The sequence below is a fragment of the Zootoca vivipara genome, chromosome 11 (genome assembly GCF_963506605.1).
Source record: "Zootoca vivipara chromosome 11, rZooViv1.1, whole genome shotgun sequence".
Classification (NCBI taxonomy): Eukaryota; Metazoa; Chordata; class Lepidosauria; order Squamata; family Lacertidae; genus Zootoca; species Zootoca vivipara.
In genome coordinates, this window is record NC_083286.1 from 37,573,520 (window position 1) to 37,598,147 (window position 24,628).

The 24,628-nt window shown below is 43.0% G+C and overlaps 1 protein-coding gene across 1 annotated transcript; it reads left to right on the plus strand.

Moving 5' to 3' along the window:
* Positions 1–14,193: 14,193 nt before the first annotated feature.
* Positions 14,194–23,405, plus strand: CD180 (CD180 molecule). Its single transcript, XM_035100260.2, has 3 exons — positions 14,194–14,420; positions 18,239–18,405; positions 20,897–23,405. Exons 1-3 carry the CDS (start codon positions 14,331–14,333, stop codon positions 22,620–22,622), a joined length of 1,983 nt encoding a protein of 660 aa, XP_034956151.1. The 5' UTR covers positions 14,194–14,330; the 3' UTR covers positions 22,623–23,405.
* The last annotated feature ends 1,223 nt before the right edge of the window (positions 23,406–24,628 follow it).

The following is a 24,628-nucleotide window of genomic DNA, read 5'->3' on the forward strand; positions in this document are numbered from 1 at the left end:
ATTGTTCTGTATGTATTGCCTTAATTCCTTTTATAAAAGTGTCTCCGCAGCTCATATATTCCAAAACTTTAAATATAAAGTCCCAGGAGACATTATCAAATGCTTTCTTTGCATCTAAAAACATTAAGGCTGCTTGTTTTTCATTTCTCACTGCTTGTTTTTCATTTCTCCAGAACCCAAATTAAAAACCTTCAGGCTTCTTAGAGAAGATGTGTTGCCCTTGCTGCCTTCCTGTCTCCTCACAGCAAGCGGGTTGCTCAAAGTGAGTGATCTCCGCTGTCCACCATTGCCAAAAAAGTATTTGCTGGCGAATGTAAATGTGCCATCAAATCTAATGCACAGCTTAATTTTCGCAACATAATTTGGCCAAAAAAGGCGAGCACTAGATTCGAGTAAATATGGTATATCAATTGATATTCCATTACATCATAAAACTAAAGAACCTGCCATCAACCACGCCTTAATGGCTTGTGGGCATTAAAAATGGGCTGCATTATTTAACTGACTTTTTTGTTGGTTTCATGGTATGAAAGTGTCTCTCAAAGATTTTAATAATCTCCAGAGCTTGTTGAATTCTTTTGTTCTGTTGGGGAGGTTTACCATTATCTAAGATGAGATCGCTATGGGCATTTCCCTCCCCTCTTTTCTTTCTTTCTTTCTTAATCCAAACTCCTCCTCCTCTTCTTCTTCTTGCTCCCTCCCTCTCTCAAAATATTGTCACAGCTTTGAAACAGCAAGAACTAAAGACCCAGTAGAATTCAATTCACATTTAAAGGTGAACCTACCTAATTTGTACTGCCTGCAACTGCCTGTGGCCTGCGACACAGCCATCCTTTCAAATTTGCCTTTGCAAATTTTACAATGCAGTTCTCCCGCCAAGTGATATGGTTAAAAATACAGTAGGGTAAAGCATGCATTAAAAATGCATGGCTTGGTGAAAATAACATTAAAGGGCATTCTACTGGGGAAAATTACTTTGCAAAAATCTCTATGTGAAGCAAAACTGCACTCAAAAATGTATACATGATGAAAATTTCTCAGTAAAATGCTGGTGAATAGGGACTTTTTTAAAAAAAAAATCACGAACGGTGTGGAAATGTTGAGAACTGAATTTAAGATTGGAGAAAATGAGACACTGAGAGAAACTGAAACTTGTAGATTCCACCATCCTTCACAGCAGTAGAAAAAGTGCAGCCAAAGCAGTCTGGTGGCTTCTTCACATTTGCCTCAGTGAGAAGGGCACTGCGCCCACACTACTATTTCCTCTTTTTTTCTCCTTGTATAGGAAATAAAACCACTTGCCACTTCCTCTTAAATCATTGTACACACATATGAAAAGAATTCAACTACAACTACCCTAGCTCTCTAAGTGACCCCAAATATCCCTCTTCCTGCATTGCAGGGGTCTAGACTAGTGAATCCTCAGGATCCCTTCCAACTCTAGAATTCTATCATTCTTTAAAAATGAATTATATAACCTGCTGCTTTAAATGGTCATTTTAAGGAATCTTGTTGTTGTTGTTTAGTCGTTTAGTCGTGTCAGACTCTTCGTGACCCCATGGACCATAGCACGCCAGGCACTCCTGTCTTGCACTGCCTCCCGCAGTTTGGTCAAACTCATGTTCGTAGCTTCGAGAACACTGTCCAACCATCTTGTCCTCTGTCGTCCCCTTCTCCTAGTGCCCTCCATCTTTCCCAACATCAAGGTCTTTTCCAAGGAATCTTAAATCTGTTTTATAATTTTGTTCTGGTTTGGATTTAGGTATAATTGAAATTAGGTAGTACTTATCTTGTCCTTAAGCCACTTAGAATGTTTCTATAGAATGGTGGGATAAGCAGGTGAGCGAATGGCTTTCTTGGGCTCAGGCATGGAACTCCCTGCTGCTGGAAAAAGCTTTCTTCCAATTGGCCTTTGACTGGCTGCTCTCTCCTTCCCAGGGTAAGTTTTAAAGTTAAACAGATGTACAGTGGTACGTTGGTTGTCGAACGGCTTGGCTCCTGAACAAATTGGCTCCCAAACGCCGCAAACCCGGAAGTGAGTGTTCCAGTTTGTGAACATTTTTTTTGAAACCAAACATTTGACACGGCTTCTACAGCTTCCAATTGAGTGCAGGAAGCTCCTGCAGCCAAATGGAAGCTGCGCCTTGGTTTTCGAATGGTTCCAGGAGTTGAACGGACTTGGGAAATTCTCCTTTTGCTGTAGCTCCCACCACCACCCATAAACACCACCCATAAACACACTGTTCTGAAGGATCAAATGGTCCCCAAACATTCTGGTGTTGTGATGCAAGAAGGGACTACATAAGGAAAGGGGGGAAATGAGCTGAAAATAATCTTGCTCCCCTTCCATTCATAGAGGTCATCACTGCTTGAGAGAGCCATCCATCAGTGGAGACACATGACAGGGTACAACCTAATATGTATTAATTTTTTTAAAAAAACATCATTAGCCGCTTTGATTTCTTTCTGAAGGCATTATGCCTTCTATAGATTTCTTTAAATACAGAATATCTATACATAACAATGAATTAATAGCAATTATATTGGGAGTTACCTAAGGAAGGCAATTCTTAGACTTCAGCTGGATGAACAAACAAAATTGGTTATGATTGAATGGGCTAAAGACTTGGGTCATAATGTTATGATATCAGATTGGGAAAAGTTGTGGAAGAAGGGATTGAAATTCACGGCATGCACTGTGTTGAAGGAGAATTTAATGAAAATGATGTACAGATGGTATTTGACACCAGTTAAATTAGCAAAAAATGTATCACAAGGGTGACAACAAGTGCTGGAAATGTAAAGAGGAAATAGGCACATTCTACCATATGTGGTGGACATGCCCCAGGATAAAAGGCTTCTGGGAAATGATTTATAACGAAATGAAAAAGATATTTAAAAACACATTTTTGAAAAAAACCAGAGGCCTTTTTACTTGGTATAGTTGGGGAAGAACTCCCCCCCAAAAAAGATGTCAATTTGTTCATGTACGCCACCACAGCTGCGAGGATATTAATTGCAAAATACTGGAAGAAACAAGAATTGCCCTCACTACAAGAATGGCAAATGAAAATGTTGGACTTTACGGAACTTGCAGAATTGACAGGAAGACTCCGAGACCAAGCGGATGAGAGAATGGAGGAAGATTGGAAAAAAATTAAAGTGTATTTAGAGAATCATTTTTGAATAATAAAAGATTGAATATCTAGGGAATTATTGAAGTTAAGGCAATAGGGGGGGAAAGGAAAAGATTATAAAGTAGAAAATTGAGTTTTAAATAAAAGACTGAGATTAAGATGAATTAAAGAAAATATGACGATGAAAATTAAAAGCAATGAGCTAGAAACTGTTACAGATGATTTTAAAATGAAAATCAGACAGAGGGGACTTGGGGAAGTAAAAGAGACAATGACTTAAAAGATGTGATAAGTTGATATGTGTTTTTCTTTTTCTTTTTGTTTATTGTTTTGTATTTTATACGTTTTGTATTTTATATGGTTTGTTCTGTTACGTTATATTGTTAATTTGGTATGTTTTTCCTTATATGCTTGACAAAATTTAATAAAAAATATTTATATATAAAAAAAATTCTTAGACTTCAGCTGTAGTGGGTAAGGGGTATTGTTTAGGTGCAGATCGCCTGCTTTTAAATATATAAGGTCCCAAGTTCCATTGAAAGCAGTGCTGGAAAAGGTCCCCCCTGAGATTCAGGGCAACTGCCACCAGCTGTAATGGAAAGGACTAGCTGAAGCAGACTAACAGTGTGTCTCGGGATAAGGTGACTTCATTTCATCCCTAGGTGTGGAGAATAAATCAGATCTTGGACCAACGGGAGGAGGGGGAAGAAGAATCACATTTGTATTGCTAATGCAGCCTAGAAACTAGAGAGGAATTAATAGCAGCAGGTGATAAATGCCAGAGGAATAATTTATAAGGCAAGCTGTGGAGATGTTATCATCAATGGAAGCAATTATTTCTGTTCTTTATTTCTCTCGTCCGATCATTTATCACTATAAACTTCTACCTGCGAGGAAAGCATCGCCCCCCAAAGTGCTATTCTGCCTCTTTTCATTTAGTCATGGTAAGCAAATCCAGAGGAGGAAATGCTAAACAGCCAAACAATGGCTTATTAACAGACATTGCTATTCCTTTCACATTGGCGCACAAAAGCACACAGGTAGTTTGGGAGCAAGTGGTTTGTTTATTAAATGCGGCGCAGATCTCCTGCCGCCTCTTCCCGTTCCTTAAGAACCACTTTTCATGCGAGCCAATTCCCAGTGCCAGGAAGCCATTCAGAGAGGGGCTTTTCAGATTGACAGACACTTGTGTCTCTTGCACACTTCCTCGCCTCTGGCCGGCCTCCAAGGTCTCTGGGAACGAGGATAAGGAACGGCTTATATTTTGTGCTGGGAACAACTTGTTCCTTATCGTGTGCGTTCACAGCTATTAGTGCACCACCCCAGAAGACAAGTAAAGCACCTGTTAAGAGAGGAGGAAGGAACTATTCATTTTGTGTGGGGTTTTTTTTTACACTTCCATATACTGAGGCAGAAAGTACACGCACAGACCATCATCATCTCCCAAACCTTATCATCCAACTTTGGAAAGTGCCAGGTTTAGAACACTTCCATCTTGATGCAATCTGTGGTTTGGCTGCTAACAATTAATAAATACTACCCCCCCCCCTATATGTGGGAACATATTATCTGCCAAGCCTCCCCTCTTCCCTCTCTCCCAAATAATATGACAACTGGATCTAGCAATGTAGCTTTTTCCAAGTTCATTTCATTGTCTTTGTGTGTAATTGTTTTGTTTAGTTAAGCATGAAAAAAGTGGAGGGAAATGTTTTATTTGCATATGTAGAATTGTTTTCTCCTTTCCTCAAGTTGTTTGCAAGAACCTGGCATGGGGATTAATACACAACAAAGTCACACTAGTCCAATGGTTCCCAATTAGCTAAGTACTGCAGACCCCCTGTTTTTCAAAAGCCAAGCCATGGACCCCCTACTCGGTGGGTAGAGAAGTGAATGGTGAACCAAATGTAAAGCAAGGGAAAGAAACAATGAAAAAGAATGTTGTGGGCAGTGGAGTACAGGCAACAACCGTGCAAATCAAGGGTTGTGGGTTCCTGTGTGCAACAGCAGAGTGTGTATAAGCCCACCCCATAACACCCCCTTTTCCTGCCATTTCTGGGTTCATGGCACTGCATGTGCATGGCCATGCATGCTTTTAACATGCACAAAATGGTCGTTGCCTGTATGCTGCAAGAGAAAATGGCCTTCCCATTTAATCTGTACACTTGGGTCTCCGGGGCCACATTCCCCCAGGGGTGACCTTCTGAAAGTCACATGGTACAGGTGGGCAGGGTGGGAGGCAAAAAGTGGGCAGGGCAACAGAACCAACTCTTTCTTCTGCACAACGGGCTACATTCCAGCCACACACATGTCTTAAGACAGTGATGTCATTCATTCATTCCAGGCATTTATTTACTACATATTATTCAGAATTTCTAAGTGGCGTGCATAAAAGGTTAAAGACCATTGCTTTACTCAGAGTAGACCTACTGCAAGTAAGGAACCTAACTTAGTCATGTCTGTTGATTTAAATAGGTCTACTCTGATTAAAACATCACTAAGCAGCACCCCGTACAAAGAATAAGGAAAGTAAAGCTCATCACATCTATAATACTGCCATAATATAATTAAAGTACTCACACTGCTGTTATTGGTTTTAAAAGGAATCACCAACACGTTAAAAAATAAATAAATCTAGAATTCAGGTACAGTAATTCTTCAGAAATACCTGTGACAGAAGGCTGCTCTTTTTAAAACAAGCAAACACCTGCTTTGGATAATATATGTGGCCTCATTAGCAGCAAACACTGCCAGCCTCTCTATGCTTGAAATGATATGCTGAGTTCTAAGGGAAGACGACTTGTTCTTTCATCATTGTGACTGATCAAACCAAGTGTAAGGGATAATTCCGCTTCTCATTCAAAGGTGAAATCACTGTGGAAATGTAATACAGGAGCGTTCTCTGTGAGAATGTCGGGAGGGGCGGGAATCAAGGTGGGCCTGCCTGAGAGTACAAGTGGAGAAACAGTTGATGTCTGGAAGAATATTACCAGTAATTTCCCAAAGATTCTCACACAAAGATGGAAACCAAGGAGCAGCTGTTTCCAAGCACCACAGGGTCAAGTCAGACCTCACAAAAGTATACTGGGAAGCTGAAAGAGGTTGCATGGATACCAAGAACACCATAAAACCCATAACACCTGTGAAAATCCTTCATGTGTCTGCCATACACGAGCCCCATGGCTTGGCCTGAGGCTGAATGCACAGTAAGCCCTTGAGGCACTTGAGGAGACTGATACCCTGATACCCTACCCTTTCCCTCACTCGAATGAAGAAACTCACCTTAGAGTAGGCAGGTGTGGCATGGCTGCTCACAGCCAGTGGGCTGGAAGAGTCTTTCCTTTCTGGGGATTCATCACTGCCCCAAGGGGCTTTCTCTTTAGTGGGGAAAGTCCCACACACTGGTCAGTTTCCTACCATCCTACCAGTATTATGGGACAGACAGGCTCAGAGCCCAGGGAGGAAAACACCACCACTAGGTTGCCCTTGATGTTGGAGATTCATTCCCCGTGTGCAGTCATAAGTTTGTTGTCTGTCATATGACTATATGTGTGTAAGGGCGACTCCCTACAGGGAGCCAGCCCCCATCATCCTGACGTCCACCTCGTCAAGTACAGAGAGCACCAGTGGTTCAGAAGCAGCCAGAGGGGGAGGAAGAGACTCGGAGGGGGAGAGAAATCAGAGGGAGGAACAATGGGAAAGCTCGGGGGGCGGAGAGATGCAGACAGGGGCTCAGGGATGTTGAAGAGCCATGTCACTGACCGCTCAGGGAGGAAACTGAAAGGGCATCGCTCCTTCCGGCGCAAGAAGTAAGGAGAGCGCCGTGACGCAGGTCAAGGGGGAGGCGTTTTGGGGTGCCCCAACTACTTTGCTGGCGTAGGAACAGATGTACGCCATTGCCGGATTCTGATTCGGGATGAGAGGTCATGTTTTAAGCTGTCTCTGCACTGTAAATAATTAGCACATAAATGTCTTTGAAGACAAACTGGGCTCAAGCGGAGTTACTCTAGAGTAGCCACAACGACCCTCTGACAATGTGTTTTGTTCCTACAGGAATGGGAAGTGACGAAGGCAGGATGTTTGTCTTACTATGTTCTTAAAGTGGAACTGTTGTTCTTTGTTCTTTCTTTCTTTGCTGTCTGATGCTAGAGAGAGAGGGAGCCATGTTTCAGTGCTCCATATGTGTTTATATGTAAATAAAGTAGATTAGCCAAAATGCTGTGCTACTGAGTTCTGTTACACAACTACGCAACCACTGCAGATCCGTGAAGTGTGCTGATGTCTTCTGGCACCAGTCGCTGTGATGTTTGGGCTGGAGAATGCTTAAGAAGCTCCCAAATGATCGCCCAGGAGGGAGGGAACATGCCAGTCGGGCATGTGTCTCTGCTGAGGTTCTACTTGTGAGTAGGATGCCTCCTGACACTTTTATGCCTTGCCAAAAGAGGAAGCATTTGCATAAAGTTTTCCCAGATACACATGCAGACATACAGTGGAACCTCAGTTTACGAACGCGATCCGTTCCACGGAAGTGTTCATAAACTGAGGCATTCATTCATAAACTGAGGCATTCATCCGACGCTGCGGAACCCAGATGTAAACACTTCTGGGTCTACGGCGTTCATAAACGGAGGCGTTCGTAAATGGGACTGTTTGTAAACTGAGCTACCACTGTAATTGCTATAACAGGGGTCCCCAAACTTACCTTGCTGAGGGCCAGTGCTGCCAGTGCCAATTGCCCTGTGGGCCAGAGCGCGTGGGAGTGTGCGCCCATACACGTGCGCACACGCAATTTCCGGCGCACTTCCAGGTCACTGGAACACCGGAAATAACTTGTGCACATGCACATGGGTTTCCTCTGACCCAGAAGCGCGCCGGAAATGATGCTTGCGCATGCGCACAAGCTATTTCCGATGCTCCAGCGACCCATGCGCACAAGCTATTTCCGACGCTCCAGCGACCCAGAAGTGGGCAGCCACGCCGCACCGTTAAGAGTGGGTGCCGGCAGCGGGGATTGCCGGGGGGCCACATTAAAGAGCCTCGCGGGCCGCATCCGGCCCCCAGGCCTTAGTTTGGGGAAGCCTGTGCTATAATTTAAGTAGAGATATATAGTACAGTTCAGCGTATGAAGGAAGACTGTGCCTGCTCCGTTTGCTGCTGGGCTTCTTCAAGCCCCCAACTCTCCCTTCAAAAGGCTTGGCTGTAATTAGAGGCTCTGAGCTTCTTTTGCGCCATATTGAAACAAACAGTTAAGCTCCATTAGTCAAAAGCCGTGTCTGCTCTTACAGGAAGCCAGAGAATACCTTTGGCTCGCCATTGTGACAGGGGCCAGGGAAGGATGAGGAAGAGCTGGCATGGGCTTGGCCTGCTCTCAGCAGGGCTATGCTCACCCTGGTCCTGCTCACAGGCATTTGAGGAGTTTTTGCTTTCCATGGCATCCTTAATCTCCAGAGGGTTAGGGGGGCGCATCACTTGCAGTCCACGGTAGGAGTACTTGTATTTCCTGACCTCCTCAGCCAGTAACAACTTTGGAAGGGTGAGGGGAGGGTTGAACCAACAGAACAAAGGAGGGAAGAGTTAAGTCCACAAATACATCAAAGTCCAAGCTATCCCACATTTGTCTCCATTTGACTGAACTGCTAGCCTTCATAGAATTGTGATGTATTACAACACTTCATCACCTGCCTTTTAAAATAAAAATAAAATAAAAGTAATAATTATGAATGGTGCATGCAATTCAATCCATCCCTGTGAGCTTGTATGTTTAGGTGGAGCAGTACTACAGCTTCTAAACTGACATCTCTCTCCATTTTCAGAACCACCACCATTCCAGAGTTTGAAGAAGAGTCTCTCCAAAGCCGTTTGGATCAAATGGCTCTTTTTGCTGATGGCGAGGCTCATACAGGTTATATCCCTCCTGCTTCTGTGGATCTGTTCTGCCTGCTCTTGGAAGAGGACGCTGAGATCGCTATGAAGTGTCTATGAAAATATTATGAGGAAGCACTTGTCCCACTCAGAAAGTCCAGTCTTGCTCCAAGAACCAGATCACATGGTTTTTATACCCCCAGGCAGCATAAAGGCTTTTCCAACCAGACTATCTGCCTTCATCTGAGGACGCATCGCAGGCCATCCTAGTGACAAAGATGGTTCCTTTCTCCAGACTGTTTTATGATTGTCCACTAGATGGCAAAACTTCAACACTAACGGAACACTGTTTATTTAAACAGCCTGACATTTCAATTATAAAGAATCATAAGCAACCTTTCCATTTTAATATCCAATTCCAGTTGTATGCATGGGTCACTTCACTAAAAGATACAGCGAGATTTAAGTTTCTAGTTATTTCAAAGACCGGAGCTTTGGAACTTCTGCTATTAATGGGAAGTGTTATTGAAATTCAGCTTTATTCTATAGGGAAACATAAGTGTATGCCATGATTTGGTCTTTGCACTATAGAAAGAACTACAGTGCCTTATTCCATCTCTTGTAAAACACATTGCAACACTCTGTGGTGGTTTTTTGTTTTTGTTTTTAACCAATCTGAGTCTGGGGGAAAGGCAAAACACAACATTTATTTGCATCTCACATTTGCACTTCTGTGCCCTCTTAATCCTTTCTAATAATTACTCAGTGGATTTTCTGCTCCTGCTGGTGGCTAACTTGGATTGGTTAGGGACTTGCAGTTGAGGCTCAATCTGATGTGTCCGGAAGCTGCTATAAAAGAGAGGCTCCCACTTGCTCAGACAGTGGGTGCTGCTTAGGACACCTCCTCCAGATCTCTACAAGCAGCAGAAAAAAGGTGCCTAAGAGTGACTTAAGCAGAACCAGACAACCCATGAGATAAGGTGAGGCTACTGCCTCAGTCAGCAGAATCCCCCAGGCAGTGTATCCTGATGTTAATCTTTCTCTATCCGTCCCCCGTCCCCCCGCTTGTTCTTGTATAGATCTTCCCTCACCCCTTCTTCTCTGGTGCCAAAATGTCTTGGTCCAGTCCTGTGCCTTGCGCACCTTTCACAGTTGCTTTTCAAGGGTTCTGGTTCTAATTCTAGATGCAATCTCATCAGCTCCTTGTGATGCTGGCAGAGAAGCTGGCTTTCTCAGCGACAGAGGCAGTCACACATACGCATGATCACCCGTGCAATTTCTGCCACTGATGCGCTTGCTGTTGTCTGGCCTGCTTCATGACACATGAACCCAACACACTCGGCTCCAGACACTTGGAATTGCCCGTGTTCTCGCTTGCCCTGTTTTGCACAAAATTGATTTGGCTCGTGGCTCCTGCCTGAGCATGTTGGGAATATTTGTTACTAGCACTGGAGTGCCAAAGTAGAAAACGGTACCACGGCGATTTCCTCGCTGATTTCATCCCAGATTTCAATGGAAAATGGAATATATGGTTCTGACTGAATTTATAGACCTACCTCACCTTGCCATTTGATTTGCCCTTTCTTACAAAGGTTGGTTGGAGCTCCCTCCAGTCACAATGGGAGATGGCTCCTCCTCAAGCTCTGCTTTGTGAAACATGATCCTTCTAACCTTTCGAAGCGAGGAGTGCCTGGCACTTGCAGGGTGAGATTATTTCAGCATAATTAAGAAAACTTGTCAGCGTGAGCCTGGCTGCTAGCTGCAGCCTGCAGCCTAGGGGACTAAGCAAGCATGCCCTTGGCATCTAGGAAGTCCAGATGTCTTTATCTTCTTGGGCAATGAGTTAGATTCTGTCCAGATGGTGTCTTGATTGCTTGAAACTCAATTGATTGAATTAGTGGAGCTGCTATCTATTCAGCAGCTTCGATGCTCAGGACTTCTATCCATTGTCATCGCATTAGACTTCGCTTGCCAAGTGCCTGGTGGGAGGGCAGATCACTAACTAACAACTCTGCAGCATTTCTAAGTGTGCGTATTTAACAACCCAGCCCTCGCCCGGAGAACGCGTTCATATGGTTCCTGCTGACCTTGATGTGGATGGGCAGATACATCTGGTGCTCGTGAAACAGGAGGCTCTCGCTGCCTGCTTTGCATTTCAGCCTCATTTAACCACATCCTCTGCACAAAACCCACAGCACCGTGGCAGCACCTGCTATCAGGCCGCCACGCCAGGGATCCAATCGACAACCACCAGACTATAAGGCGTTTACAGCAACACTGCAGGAAGCCTCTTTCAAGGATCACAGGCCAGAACTTGCCTTTTGGCCTTACAGTCAGGTTCTGTTTCTCTCAAGAGTTACAGAGCACAGAATTAAATGTCCCAGCAGTCAGATTACATTTCTTGTCGGAACAGGAGTAGTAAAGAACCCGTGGGCACAGACAAAAAGCCATTAATGACTTCATTTCCCTTCTTACTGAACCAGGAGGAGTTGGTGGATAGAGCTCTCAGTCATAGACAAAGCATTAGCCAGGGTCACATTGAACTGTGGCAGGTGGGGGGGGCAATACTTAGAAGAGGAGGAGGTTAAAGAAGAATTTGCACCTTGCTAGATCACACTATGAATACTTACTTCACAGATTGCTGAGAGATTGGAAAAAGAAATAAAGAAACAGGGGGGAGAGACTATTTCTTGACCAAAACCTATCTTTAAGCATATTGATTTTTAACAAAAGAATTCGATATCAGCCTCGGAGAAAGCTGGTGTAGCATTGGGAGAAGCAGACAAATTAATCTATGCAATAAGATTTTTTTTTTATGATGTAAGAATATGCCCACTAGGATTAGACAGGCGCTTCGGCAAATGGTCTGATTTAGTGACTGCAGCAAGGCAAGGCTATTGGCAATCCCATTCCTCGGAGTAATTGAATGGGATATGAAGTGGGCAACACAAAGCACCAAGGAGAGTATAAAGTGGGATAATGGGGGAAAACTAAGAGACCTTGAACTTACTGATAAAATCACTTTGTTTTAAGTGCATCACGGACTGAAATGATAATATGCCCTTGCCACAAGGGGACGAACAAAGTTGGATTGAGAACGGAAACTGCTAAAACAAAATAGGTAATCTGTAGAAGACACAGAAGGGCCCACCTGAGATGGGGAGGAGGGAAGAGGCATTGCAATGCACTATTGGTGTGCACGTTGAGAAAAGGAGATGTCCGATTAGCAAATATGACCAACATCTAGGAAAGTAGAGAGCTCTGAATAAGGGAGATCAGGAAAATAGAGCCCTGGTACCTTTTGGAATAGTGGAAAATCTATGGAGGTGGCTGCACATCTTCTCACCCCTGCATATTTACAGTTTCCCATGCTATCTACATACTAAAGCTACAGCATCCTGGTTCTCCTTCACACATCAGCTCTATTCACAAGAGCAAAACAGTCTTAAAGGAAACAGGCTTTGTGTGCAGTAGGAGGCAATCTTCTGTCTTGAGATTCACCCTGTGGAATGCCCGCCCATCAGATGTCGAGGAAATAAACTACCTGACTTTTAGAAGACATCTCAAGGCAGGCCTGTTGAGGGAAGGGTTTTTTTATGTCTGAAGTTTTATTCTGTTTTAAATGTTCTGTTGAAAGCCTTCCAGAGTGGCTGGGGAAACCCAGCCAGATGGGCAGGGTAGAAATAATAAATTTATTCTTATTCCCTTTTCCATAAACTGTGGCTGCTTTGAACTAGTCCTGTGGAAGAACATACACATCCTTGAGGTGCCCCAATACAGTTATTTACAAAATCAAGTAAAAAAAGCTTGCTGTACTTAGGAAGTGGAACAAAGATGTCCTGCTCTGCTCCATGTGCCCCCCCATTCCCTCTCATAAACATGAGCTTGCCCATCCATTTAGATCATTGGGAGGGTCCCTCATGCACCCACTACCACAAGGGCCTCCATGGCAATGGTACGGTCATTTTCTTTCTGTCGTACTGCCCAAGTTGTGGGATACCCTGCACTGAGTGATCTATTTTGGCTTCCATCTCGACGGCTTTTTGATCCCACCTGGAAACTCCTTTTTTTTTTAAAAAAAAAAAAGTACAGTATCAATAAGCCTATTGTCTGGATGGTGTTTGATATCATGTCTTGTTTTCAAAATTGTTGTATTCAATTATTTTTAATACAGTCATACCTCGGTTTAAGTACGCTTCGGTTTGAGTACTTTCAGTTTAAGTAGTCTGCGGACCCGCCTGGAACGGATTAATCCACTTTCCATTACTTTCAATGGGAAAGTTTGCTTCAGGTTAAGTACGCTTCAAGTTAAGTACAGACTTCCGGAACCAATTGTGTACTTAAACCGAGGTACCACTGTATTTGAATTGCAAATCACTTCATTAGGCAGCTCATGTGAGCTGCAAAAACAGGTATAAAAGAATCAAAATAAACACACACCAAATACAAAACAAAACAATATGCTGCAACAGTAATGGACATGCATAACAAAATGGGAACTGAACTATTTGGGCAGCATTTGGTCTGGGGTTGGTTCCCAGGAGTGGGATGAGATGACAAGTCTCCTTACATTGGTACTGGGATACTTGTCCTCAGTCCTTTGAGTCACTGTTTCAGCACATCATCCCCCACAGATTCAATGCTGGGCTGTTTTGGGGGTCCGTCACATGGCTGCACCAAACTTCAGATTTTTTAAAATGGTTCTTCTGTTTTAAAAAAACAATGTTCAGAGCCTTACCCTCTTGTGTAAGAAAGGTGCCATTTTGGCAGTATAACCGACAGCCATAACACCAAAATACTGAGAAGAAAGGAAAATGTTCCCAGCAAATGATACACATTTGATTTGGAAGGCTTCTGTGTCACCTAATTTGCTTCACTTGGAACATTCCTCTGATGAAGCAAGCAGGGCTTTTTTTTCCAGCCAGAACTCAGTTTCGGCACCTCTCAGGTGGGCACCATTGCTATAATAAGAGGAAAATGGTGAGTTCTGGCCCCTCTTTTTTTAAAATAAAATAAAAATAACAATGACACCAAGTGAACCCCAAAGACCAAATCCTCTTTTCACATGCCTATTTCCTGACATTTAATGCAGAAGTAGCCAGGCTGATGCAAGGATTTAAGTGTGGGGCAGAAAAAAGGAACCGAAAAGGTTGGCTGCAGCGCCCATAAATGACTAGGCTTCAAGAGGAAACTTCTTTTTAGCTGTGACGGCTGTTTTGTCTCTCACATCTCCAGTTTAACAAAGCTTTCTAAATCCCCATTCTGGAAAATTATTTTTCATCTGACTTCCATTACTGCAGCTCGTCTGTGTGGAGAATCTAATAACCCCCCCTAATGGCCTGGTGCACGTTCTGCTGGGTTCTGATGGGCCTTTTAGATGTTAGCTGTGAAGTAACCAAGCCAGCAGATATGATGTGCACTGAGGTGAGTGATAACTTATTTGTCTCTCTATTCGGGGAAAAGCGTCTTCAAGAGAGAATCAATAATTAATCTGTGGCAGTGAATACTTGCATGCTAACATCAGGTTAGCTATGAAATTTGCAGTTGGTGGGACAAAAGTATCAGGGACAATGCTGTACCTTCGGAGCACATTTGCTAAAAACCGGCCTCAGGCAGGGAAATTTTCTAGACCTCAAGGATCCTTTCTCGCTGAAAAGGCAAACCTTAAATTAGCAGCGATAACCCTGTGCCATTTTAGTGTGAAATTTAATAGGGACAGTTCTACGTATATCTACTTAGAAATATGTTTCTCATTGTTTTAAGAGAGTTTATTCTCTTGTCGGCGGTTCAAATCCTGTGACAGGGTGAGGTCCCATTGTTTGGTCCCTCCTCCTGCCAACCTAGCAGTGCAACTAGATAAATAGGTACCGCTCCGGCGGGAAGGTAAATGGCGTTTCTGTGTGCTGCTCTGGTTCGCCAGAAGTGATTTAGTAGTCATGCTGGCCACATGACTCAGAAGCTGTACGCCGGCTCCCTCGGCCAATAAAGCGAGATGAGCGCCACAACCCCAGAGTCGGTCATGACTGGACCTAATGGTCAGGAGTCCCTTTACCTTTATTCGCTTGTACTTGCAATTTTAGCCTTATAGCTATGCATTTTCACTGTGTTCAGTAGTGCAGTGTTCACTGGCGAATGGGAAGTTTATTTAGGATTACAGCCTGCGAAAGAGAAGCAGTTCAGCTCTGCCCTCCGCAGCCAGCAAGCGAGGCACCCTTTACTGGGGGGGGGGGCTGGGATGCAGAGGCAAAGTCTCTCTGCCTCCAAGTCTGAGACCCTCCCCACGATAAAGGGTGCATTGCTGCAGTGGCGGAGCTTCATGCTCCAGCACTGGGGGCGTGGCTGGTGCATGTCCCGGGGGCGGGGTCATGTCCTGGGGGTGTGGCCTGTGGGGGTGTGGTGGCCAGGGGGCAGTGGTGCCAGGGGTAGTACGCTCCCCCGCCCCCTTCCTCCGCCAGTGCCTTGCTGAGTGCAGAGAGGAGGAGGAAGAGAAGCTGCAGTGCACATCCATGTTGTGGGGGTGGGCACCCACAATACTGAGGGTGAGATAGCACCCCTGATACAGTAATTGGGAGTAAGCCCCTTGCTGCCTATTGCACCAAAGATTTAGGCACATCTTCTGCAGGGAGGTCATACAGCGCAGCATATCAATAAGCAAAGGGACAAGTCTGCAAAATCTTGTCCTGAATTGTGTCTAAGAAGTTTTAAATGGACATGTAGACATGAGAGGCAATGACGGAGAACCCATTTTCAAGGTAGTGCACATATTTTGCAGACTGTGTTGTGCACATGGACATTTTACTAGGAGTTTTCTGGAACCAGAGGGGGTTGTAATGAAACAGACCACTGGTGCCTTTAATCTGTTTGCAGCAGGGCTTCTGAACCGGTGCTTTGTTTTATAAGCAGTTTAAATGTACCTAATTTCTGTAGAACTAGACCATATATTTTTTTTGCACACTTTATGCTGCAAGCAGTAGCATCCTTGATAGATGTAGCAGAGAAGACGAGTCACAGTTACACAAGTAAATATTTCTTTCGGCTTTTCACCTTATCAAAGAACTACCTTTGCGATAACAATACTTGATTAGTGCATTTGAATGTGCTTTCAGAATTTGTTAAAAGAGGTGGCATTTTCTATACAGTAGCAGAAAAAAATGCCCCCCATTAGATAAAATAGCTAGAGACTAAGAGGAGCACTAACATTTGCATTTAGCTTCCCCTTTTAATTATTCTATTTTTTTCCACTTTAATGTTTTAACCTGTTGCAATAGTTGTCATCTGGCACAGATCCCACTCCAGTTTCAAGGATAATTAGGAGTAACAGAACTAAGAATGGCCTCTGCATAGGGCCAAACTAGAATTGATCTTAACCACAATAGTAGCATCTGCTTAGGCTTTAAAGAGAGAAAGAATATCAATCACTGGGAGCCTATCTGGACTGGGACTGTGCTGTTGTGGGGAGGGCTTCAAATGCTTATTCAGACCATGGTCCCACTCTGAATCTGTATGTAGGTCCTTTATAGATCTAACAACGACAGCAGCTTTTAGCACACGAAGTTCAATACTAGAATTTGCACTTGAAGAAGTTGTTTAGAAACACATCCTTTCCAGGTTTGATTTGGAGAGTTTCCATTATGAGTATCATTGAGACCAGGGCAGTCTAACACATGGGCCAAGAGCCACATGTGGCCCTCAAGGCCTTTTTTGGTGCCCCTCGGAAACATTTGATGCCCCCACTTGTAATCTCATTGTGAAGCAACAACATGCAGGGCTCAGAGGAATGGGAGGCCAGCCAACCAGAAGAGTCTCTGAGGTGTACTTGCCTGGAGACAGAGTCAGAATCCGAAGCCAGGTCCAGTCCTAGGGTTGGGTGAACAGCAGCAACCCATGTGGTCAGATGGTCTGGGGTCAGAAAATCCATAGATCACGGGGTCAAGGGTCAAAACGAGCTGGAAGAAGCAAAATAGGACCAGGAACTACAAGCGCTGTTACCAGCCTCTGTCTGCTGCTGGAAGCACTGCTTAAGGAGGCTGAAGCCAGCTGGTTCTCATCAGTGCCTTCTCCTCTGAGTCCTTGAAGGCTGATCAGCTGCAGGTGGAGTCACTCCACCTTCTCCTCCCCTTCAGGCTGCTGTTCAGTAGGTGAAGCTGGCTCCTGACCCATGACACCATCCAGCCCTCGCACTGTGTTCCCAAAGTTGCTTAAGTGAGGTGCTGAGCTTTGGGAAGGAGGTGTGAGGGCTCTAACAGGGTCCTCCAGCCTCCTTCGCAAATTCTAGTTAGGCTTTTTTTTAGCTTTGGGAAGGTGGGAGGGGTGGCGCCTTGCTTATCCGGCTTTGGGAAGGCAGCTCAAGGGTGGGCGGGCTGGCTGGCGGGTGGGTGGTCAAATTTCAGCCTCGCTCCCTGCAATGCAACAAGGCAGTGTGGGGGCACAGGTTCTGTATCGAACTACTTTTTGTGACCCACTTGGTCTGCCCTGATCTTGACAGTGCACAGTCACATATTGACTCTAATATCTTACATCTTCTGGTGTAGTCCCTTCCCCTCCCCCATACACAGAGTTTCAGAAAGAAGAGTCCAGATCAGATTAAAAGTGACACTCCAAGCACAACCCTTTACCTTTCTATTCAGGAATCCCATTGCAGCCTCAGTCATTTGAAATACGCCCCCCCTTTTTTTAAAAAGCCAACACAGCTGTGAAAACCTGCAGCCTGGACTGGACTCTAATCACTTCTCTGCCAGGCAGTTTTCTTAGAGATATGAATAAAGCCTGTATCACCTTAGATAAAACATGAGCTGGTGTGGAGGTGCCAAAAGCAGGTTCCAGAATGTGAGGGGAAATCCCCTCAGGTTTGCCCTCCTTTTATAGTTCTCAAAATTTGTAAGTTGTCTGACAATTAAAGAAGTCACCAGCCTTTGATTTCAGATACAAACACCAGAGTTTCTGAAAACTACAAAAGGCCCTTGCTGATACTGTTACTACAATAACAGAATAATTTGCTGCAGAATACTTATTCACTTTGCCTTCCATGCAAAAATAAAAAGGAGATAGCATGTCCGATTCCCAGGCAGAGTCCATTTTTGGCACTGGTGCAGATTCAGGCCAATACAGAGATGGGACAGTATTAGAAATTTCAAAAGAAATTTATTTATTTATAAACAAACCCCAATTACAAGAGATTGCATTGTGCCAACAGAGATGCACAATGTGTGTGGGTCCATAAAACTGTGCGTAATTTTTTTCAGCTTATTGCTAACAGAAGCTACAGTTGTGAAGATCTGGGACTGAAAGAGATTCCTGAGCAACTACCTAACATAACCCAAGTCCTTGATTTCAGCTTCAACTTCCTGTATTCCCTTCAACAATCAACACTCAGCAAGCTGAAAGATCTGGTGTATTTAGACTTAACAAGGTATGCAAGATCTTTTCGTGCAAATTGGGACTTTCACTCCAACTTTTCAAGCAAGTGGTACTTGTGGTTACAGCCAAGAAATCTATATAAGCCTCAAAGCTAGAAGTCTCATCTACCCAAACCTGCTCCCACAAGTCACTGCACTGTGAAACAGGGTGGATTTGATTTAAATCACGATTTAAATCACTAGTCAGTAAGGCTTGATTTAAATCATAGTTGATTTAAATCATAAAGACTAATTCTTGCTGGTATAACTTTAATATGCAAGTAGATGAAGATTTTTAGAATAACAACTTTTCATATTAGTTTTTTTATCCCCAGTTTAATAGGTTAATCATTCATATTTGGACAACTTTACTGTTGTACTTAGGAAGGAGAAAAATAATCATTACCTTAATAATAACAATTTAAATAGATTTATTCAACTGAAACAATAACATTTCAGCAAATGTTATTTGCTTAAACAAACATCCATGTTTGTTAACTAATTTGGCTAAACAAAAACAATATATATATATATATTAAGAAACTTAGACTGTCAGCCCAGCCTACACATGAAAAACTTAAATACTGTGCACTCCAAACAATCAGAAAAATATTGTTTCGTTTCTATTCACTGAACTTCTTGAAACTTAGCACTGAAGGGGTTGCTTCTGTATTCATAGGTTTGTAGAACAATAGGATTAAGGTCTTTTTCTCAACTCTGTTCATGTTATAACATTTTTGCTGTGAAGAAGAGGCATGTGATCTCTGTTGAGTCAAATTCAGTTTTGAGAACTGCAAAAGTAAACCAAGCACCTGTGATAATATCTTGTAGGCAGAGAAACTGCCCAATAATCTTACAAAAACCTCTGGAAGAGGTGAATAGATTAATGGAATTTATTTACCCCCAAAATTACCCTGTTTCTCATATTTTAAGACATACCCATAAAATAAGCCATAGCAGGATTTTTAAGCATTCAAGGAATATAAGCCATACCCCGAAAATAAGACATAGTGATAGGCGCAGCAGCAATGCCGGCCGCGGCAGGAAGAGGAGGAAAAAAATAAGACATCCCTTGAAAATAAGCCATAGTGTGTATTTTTGAGAAAAAAATAAATATAAGACATGTCTTATAATATGAGAAACACGGTAAACATATACAACCTTATACTACAAAATTAAAAAACTAATCTTTATTTCATGATGGAATAACCTTTGGATGGTAATATGTTTTCCTCGAAAAGCATTTTATTAAAAAAAATCCAATTTAAATCAAAAAAATCGATTTAAATCAAAAAAATCCGATTTAAATCAAAAAAATCCGATTTTTTTGATTTTTTTAAAAAAACCATTGATTTTTATCCACCCTGCTGTGAAATCAGTACTTGTTAGAAAACGTTGTAGTTTTGGTAAACTGACGCCAGCCTTTAGACAGTCACAACCTGTGCAGTGCTATTACCTAACGCTATGCTATGTGCAGCCTAGAACTGACACCTAAAACTGCTGCCTCAAGTCCTATAATGCTATGCAAAATCACCTGAAAGGCAAAACCAAACCCTACCAAGGCACACATATTGCTAGACCAGAAATTCATAGAACTTGCTTCGTTACCCTGCAGTAGAGTCTTGAAAGAAGTCCTAGATGACAAATTCTGGGTGCATTTTTTGTTTCTTGACATCTATATAAACTGACTGACCTATCTTGCAAGGAAAGAGGAAACAGGATAAACCACAATATGGCCAGGGAGGATTAAGCCCCCCCCCCTACACAGGCACTAATGGCTCATGATTGAACAAACAGCAAAGATACAAAACTTACTGCCCTGCACCTGCACTCAGAATTCTGTTTTTCATACAAATTGTGCTGCCAAAACCAAATGAATAGAGGCAAGGAGAACAAACGTCTCAATTTCAGAGAATAGCTGAGGAGTGTGAAAAGCTGCTCTTCAACAAAATTGCAAAAACAAATGCTTTGTTATATGACTGAAGGAACTTACAAGGATTTATGCAAGCGGGTGCATTGGAATGTTCCTGGAACATTGTAGCCTGGAACATGGCTACAAAAAGGTACAGTGGTTCATGCTCAGCCTGAAATGAGCAGATATCCACATTGATTAAAAACAGACACACAACTTGGGTACCCATCCACACACATCTGTTCAATGGAATTTCCCCTTCACACCCTCGTCAATCTGCTCCAGAGGGTTTGGGAACCCCTAGAACAGATTTAGGGCACACATGGGGCAGAGAAGGAGAAAATTATTTCATTGTGCAAAGATAAATTATTGTGCTGACTGAATGAGAGACAAAGAATTGCAGTGCCTATTTAGGTTGGTGCAAAATATGTTCCCATTTACAGCTGTGCCAGTTGTATTGTTCTCATCTCATTAAACATGTAAGCAAAAGCAGGAAATCCATTTTTATTGTTTCCGTAGATGTATCTTAATAAGATAAGCATATACAGTTGCAGCGTTTGAATGCTAGACTTGTGTGTGTTTTGTTTTTTAAGGTGTCAAATTAACTGGGTATATGAGGATGTCTTCAGAAACAACGCTCACCTGGAGACCATCATCTTGACTGGAAACAATCTTCTGTTTCTGGCAGAGCGAGCATTCGCTGGACCTCACTCTCTGAGACACCTTGACCTAACCCAAACAGGACTCAGTAGTTTATCATTCATCCCAATGCAGGACCTGGGTAACTTGGAGACACTGATACTAAAAGACAACTACATCCAATCACTAGAGCTCCCATCACATTTTCCAACTAGGAACCTCAAATATTTGGATTTTCAGATGAACATAATACAAAGAATATCAGCTGAAGACATAAGGGTATTAAAACGAGTCAGGAATCTGACTCTCATTCTTGCAGACAACGATATTATGCACGTTGAGACCAGGGCTTTCAGGTCCATTTTTTTCTATACTTTGGATTTTGGTCGTGTTAATGTTTCGGTGATCCTGGAAGGGCTGCAGGGTACCAGTACTGTTGCTCTTCGACTTGGGAATTATTTGGATAGAGATGCCCTTCCCATAACTCCCACCATGTTGCAGGGCATCTGCAACATCTCTGTTGACTACCTCTATCTGCCATATCACCGTTTCCTATACTACTCAGCGGACACATTCCAGTGTTTGGCCAAACTCCAAAAGTTGGACATAGCCCACACACAGATCGACCAACTACCCACTGGCCTGGTTCAGTTGAATTTCCTGAGGGAACTCAATCTTGACAAGAACAAATTTGAGCACCTTTGCAATATCAGGGCTTCTGCTTTCCCCAACCTCACCCATATTTCTCTCAGGGGGAATCTGAAAGGCTTGGATTTGGGATCTGGGTGCCTAGGGTCTTTGTCGAAACTGCAGCACCTTGACTTGAGCAGCTGTCACATAGAAAGCGCCAACTGCTGCAGCAAGCCGCTCCGTGGCCTGAGCAGCTTGCAACACCTCAACCTGAGCTACAATAGCAAGCTCAGGTTCCACAACGCGGCGTTTAATGAAAGCGTTAACCTTAAGGTTCTGGACCTCACTTCCACACAGATTCTCATCAACGCTTCCCAAGCACCCTTCTACAACCTGCATTTTTTGCAGATTCTGAACCTTTCTTACTCTAAAATTGATCTCAATATCCCGCACATTTTACAAGGTCTGGAGAATCTTATTGTCTTGAAGCTGAATGGAAATAACTTCGAATCCAAGACCATCCTGGAAGACAACCTCTTTCAGCAGGCACCCAATTTAGAAGTGTTAACTTTATCTTCCTGCAAATTGTCGGCTATACAAACCAAGGCATTTTCTAGCCTCAAGAAGTTAAAACACATGGACCTGAGCCACAACAATCTTATTGCATTCAATTCAGATGCATTTTCCAGCCTCAGGAACATATATCTCAATTTTGCCAACAATAGGATCCATATTATCCCACGTGGTATGTTGGCTAACCTATCTGGCCAGAGTGTAATCAATTTAAGTTACAATCCACTGGAATGCACCTGTTCCAATATTGGATTATTAACTTGGTACAAGCAAAACATAGATAAAATTGAAGACTCTGAAGAGACCATGTGCTCAGAGCCCAAATCACTAGCAGGCTCTAAGCTCCTCTCTATAAATCTGTCCTGTGGGTTTAGCACTGCTCAAGTAGTATTGATTGCCTTTGTTACGATAGCAGTAATTGTAGTGACCTTCATTTTGATCATACGTTTTTTAAGGAGAAACTACCAACAGCTTTGAGTTCCTGGAGAAAGAAAAGATACAGAAGAGTAACAAAAGCCAACAAATTAGTAGGAAGATGCTTATAAGGGAATTCCACTTTCTGATACTAATTTTTGTTGACTGTACAGGCAGTCTCATTTTGCATGGGGGTTCCATTTGGAACGCATGCAAGCATAAGCCCACTCTGCTCCACCCCAACCCCTTTTCACGACATCTTTATGACATTTGGGGGCTGTTTTCAGGTTTGGTGCAGTGTGCATGTGTGTGATCCCACATCATTCGGGTGCGCCTAAATCAGGAGTTGCCTGTACTGCACTCGGTTAACTTGTTTTTGACATGAGATAACATGGCAAAGGAAATCACTGCAAGGTATGGAAATAAGAGAAAGCCAGAGTTTACTGTTTGGTCTTGCATTTTCCAGGTAGAGTTCATTCTCAGTGCCATATAGGAGGCCAAAATTGACCACCTCACAGTGCACCAGGTCAGGGTAAAGTTCACAGTATCTTAACCTGAAAAATGTAAGGCAGTTGTTCTTTCCTAGGTGATCATTTGGCAAGGAAGACTCCTGCTAACTCCTGGACAAGAAAAAGCTTGAAAGTAATCAGAAGTACTCAGCCTTGGCTTCCATACTTGGAATAAAAATGCCACAATAATAAACAGCAAGGCAGTTCTCTTTTTCATTACTGTTTGTTTAATGTGTTTTCACAAGGGTTAAAGAGGGTAAATATTACACACACAAATAAGGGCTAAACTGGATGTGGTGTGGCAGCCATATGTATTTTATTCCAGGACCTACCTAGATCCATCTATTTATTTGCTGCATAAAGGGAGTTAAACCCTCCCCATTTTGCCCTGCTAAGAAGGGCTAGTACAAGAGATGGTTGTACTTGAGTTGCCACTCCATCACTCTTCCTCCCCTCCCCTGCTGGTGGTAGGACCCCTCATGGACCTCTTTTTCTCTCTTCTTCCATTCTCTCCCCCCCCGGTAGCTGCTTTAGTAGAGGCCATGTTGAGTCTCTGTCACCTCCTGCCCTGCCCTCCATGTCTCACTCTACACATCCACGGTCATTTGTCCGATAGAGGAATTCAGTCTGCAGTCCTGCAAGTCTGTTTGCATTATCCCAGTTTGCTGTGGTTGCTGTGCTACTCTTCTATATTTAGGCATACTTTGGGGGGCACCACAGCAAACCGCACTGCTAGCCTTGCCCCGAGGTTGTGCAGTTAGGTGTGGCTGTCTACAGGGGAAAGTCTCTGTGTGACCACTTCTACATGCACCAGTTTTCCCAAGTGTTCTGGAACCCAGAATGTGTGGAAAGTCCATGCATGTATGCTACCCCCTCCTTAATGTGTGAACATGGTGGAGGCCTGGGACCCAGGGGGCTGTTGAACAACAGCAGCCTCTGGCTATCTGCAATGTCCTCTTATGCAATTCACATGAGAAGGTGAATATGTTTTATCAATGGAACTGATGGATTCCTCCTTCCTTTTCTGCTTGTGCATTTATAGACCCATATTTAGTGAAAATTCAAGGAAACCGACTCAATTCCCTTTCATGCTCAGTTTTATTTTAATGTTCTTGATAAGTATAAATAATTTTATTCAATACCCAAAGGTTAGGTCATCCTTGTGGATTTCTTAAAAGAAAATAAGACTTCAAACACTTTATTGCACAGATCCTAACTCTTTTTTTTTTAATAATTTGATAATCTACAGTAGGAAGAACTACAAAGGGTCATTCTAATATACAACCAACACATAGACTGACAAAAGAGTACACACTAAAGAGGATCTCTAACAGTTCACTGTAAGGTAAACGTCAAGAACAAGGAACTACATGAATGCAAGCTTAGGTGCTACTACATTTCTAAAATAGGCGGGAAGTATTTGGCAGAAGTGATAAAGCACTATACAAAATATACATAAAAAGATACATTTGTAAACAAGAGAGCTAGGTGTGCTTTAAGGGAAACAAGTGGAAGGTTTTTAACTTGCAAGCAAATGTAAACTATGGGATAACTCCCAGA

Coding starts and splice junctions, on each gene's coding strand:
- CD180 (XM_035100260.2), top strand. CDS start 14,331: ATGGCCTGGTGCACGTTCTGCTGGGTTCTGATGGGCCTTTTAGATGTT. Junction 14,421..18,238: donor CAGATATGATGTGCACTGAG/GTGAGTGATAAC, acceptor AATTTTTTTCAG/CTTATTGCTAACAGAAGCTA. Junction 18,406..20,896: donor GTGTATTTAGACTTAACAAG/GTATGCAAGATC, acceptor TTGTTTTTTAAG/GTGTCAAATTAACTGGGTAT.